General features: G+C 33.3%; 1 protein-coding gene across 1 annotated transcript; it reads right to left on the bottom strand.

Annotated features, from left to right (window-relative positions):
• Nucleotides 1–264: 264 nt before the first annotated feature.
• LOC124447568 lies at nt 265–1,711 on the bottom strand. Its single transcript, XM_046998542.1, has 3 exons — nt 1,572–1,711; nt 990–1,081; nt 265–720 (listed from the first exon to the last, which is right to left on the bottom strand). The coding sequence occupies exons 1-3, from the start codon at nt 1,636–1,638 to the stop codon at nt 523–525; spliced, it is 357 nt and encodes a 118-aa protein (XP_046854498.1). The 5' UTR covers nt 1,639–1,711; the 3' UTR covers nt 265–522.
• Between the last annotated feature and the right edge of the window lie 222 nt (nt 1,712–1,933).

The following is a 1,933-nucleotide window of genomic DNA, read 5'->3' as shown; positions in this document are numbered from 1 at the left end:
CGTGAATTGCAATAGGAGCTACGCTTTAACCGTAAGGCCAGTAAGTTGAATTTTTGAAAGTATTTAAAGGCAAAGTAGGGGGGGTTGGTTGGAATCGTTGTCATAATCACAATCACAAATGATTATCTTAGAAGTTAAAAAATTTTGTGCAGTATTTTTGCACATTTGCGTCATGTTTTTGTTAGTCATTAGTCATGTTTTCTTGAGTTATATTTCTTCTATATAGTTTTACGTTACTTGTTTGATAGTTGCATATACGTAACCTACATTTGCAACTTATTGTTTATTTGTAAATTTAAATGTCATACATCGTTTTGTGTTACACGATTGCAAGTTTAATTATGGTATTGGTACGATATCAAATATGGAAAACTCTAACATTAAAGTCGAAGGAATGTCTTCAGTTAAAAAATTATCATGTTCGCTCATGCAAATTCAATGGCTCAAAACAACATTTTTGCTTATACATTAAAACACACAAGTTCGACGCGTGCACAGTGTCTCTCGATTATATTTTGTACTTTACAAGTCCCCTTGTCGTGCCAATTTCTTAAAAAGATCTTCAAATGCCCACTCCATTGCACCATTTCGACTTGACTTTGTTGCCACTGCCGTTGTTCCAGTTTTTAAGTCGATGCAAGTACAGATCCATTTCCACTCGATACCACGTATAGTGCCTTGAATTGTCCATTTTACAACACTACCACTTCCACGAGGTACCTTTGAATTTAAGTTCAAATACAAAAATTGCAAGAGCATAGGCGTATTAGTCGAGATGGGGTGGCAGTATATTTGTAATTTCCTAAATTACATAACATGAAATCAACAACTGTTTTCCTATAAGAATTTAGCATGCAACAATTCACACTTCGACACATATATACGCTTATATTAACATACTTTTGCATCACATATTTATGCATGTATTAAATATGTATTTTATGTCATCATATTTAAATAGAAGCAAACTATTTAATCGTATAAAGTACCTCCCCACTTTCACCAAGAAGTCGATTAGCTATTGATACACCCTTGCCAATGCTGTTAGTTAGTTCTTCAAAGGTACCTTTCCAGGCGCCAGCTAAAATGTGACAACAAAATTGTTGTTGTCGACGTTGTTCTGGAAAAACTGGCTCAGTCAGTCCTTCTGCAACTTACATTTTCGTCTCTATTCATACTTTTCTTTCAAACGAAAGCAGGATGGCTGTTATGTGTCGAAGTAATTCATTGAAATGGAAATTTATATAATATGGACTTATGTAACTAGTGCGAGTGCATTGAAGTGTATCGTCAAAACAGTTTACGCAATTGTCAAATTTTAATGTCTCAAAGTTTTTCAAAATTTGACTATTTTGAATGATTGAAACTCTTTGAACCTCATAATTATGTTGAAAACTTTAATCAGATAGTTTTCGCCAACATTCTAATGATATAAGTTAAAACATAATCCATATTCGATCTGGTTGACTATAAGTATATTTCTTAATATTTCGTAAATATCGATAACTCGGTTACCTAGAATTCATATTCTGATTCTCTGATAATCAGTCTTTGAAATAAGTCACACTTACTGTTAGAACAAAGCACTGACATAAAACATATCATTGCCAGTGATTTTTGTAGTGCCATGTATGCCATTAACAATACTTTAGCCACTGGTTTCTACTTCTTTAAACCAAGTGCAACTTTTACCATATGAACTCTTAAGCAGGAAGCAGCACGTCACAAACATTTTGACAAACACCCAAAAATGACAAATATTTTATATTAGCATTCTTTTGTATCCAAAAAGGTGAAATCTTGTTTTCAACCGGCAATCAGATGTTTGTTTACATTCTCAGATCCGAGCTAAATGCTTTCCACGACATGATTTTTTGCAGGCATTTACAAATGCACAAAAATAAATGTTCATAAGGTGTCACTAGAAGTAAGT

The sequence above is a fragment of the Xenia sp. Carnegie-2017 genome, unplaced genomic scaffold, assembly GCF_021976095.1.
Source record: "Xenia sp. Carnegie-2017 unplaced genomic scaffold, XeniaSp_v1 HiC_scaffold_22, whole genome shotgun sequence".
Lineage (NCBI taxonomy): Eukaryota > Metazoa > Cnidaria > Anthozoa > Malacalcyonacea > Xeniidae > Xenia > Xenia sp. Carnegie-2017.
This window is presented reverse-complemented; position numbering and strand designations above follow the sequence as displayed.

Excerpts from the sequence above, each read along its gene's own strand:
- LOC124447568 (XM_046998542.1), bottom strand. The coding sequence starts at position 1,638 with ATGGCATACATGGCACTACAAAAATCACTGGCAATGATATGTTTTATG. Across the intron at positions 1,082-1,571 it reads GTCAGTGCTTTGTTCTAACA|CTGGCGCCTGGAAAGGTACC; the intron begins GTAAGTGTGACT and ends GTCACATTTTAG. Across the intron at positions 721-989 it reads TTCTTGGTGAAAGTGGGGAG|GTACCTCGTGGAAGTGGTAG; the intron begins GTACTTTATACG and ends TTAAATTCAAAG.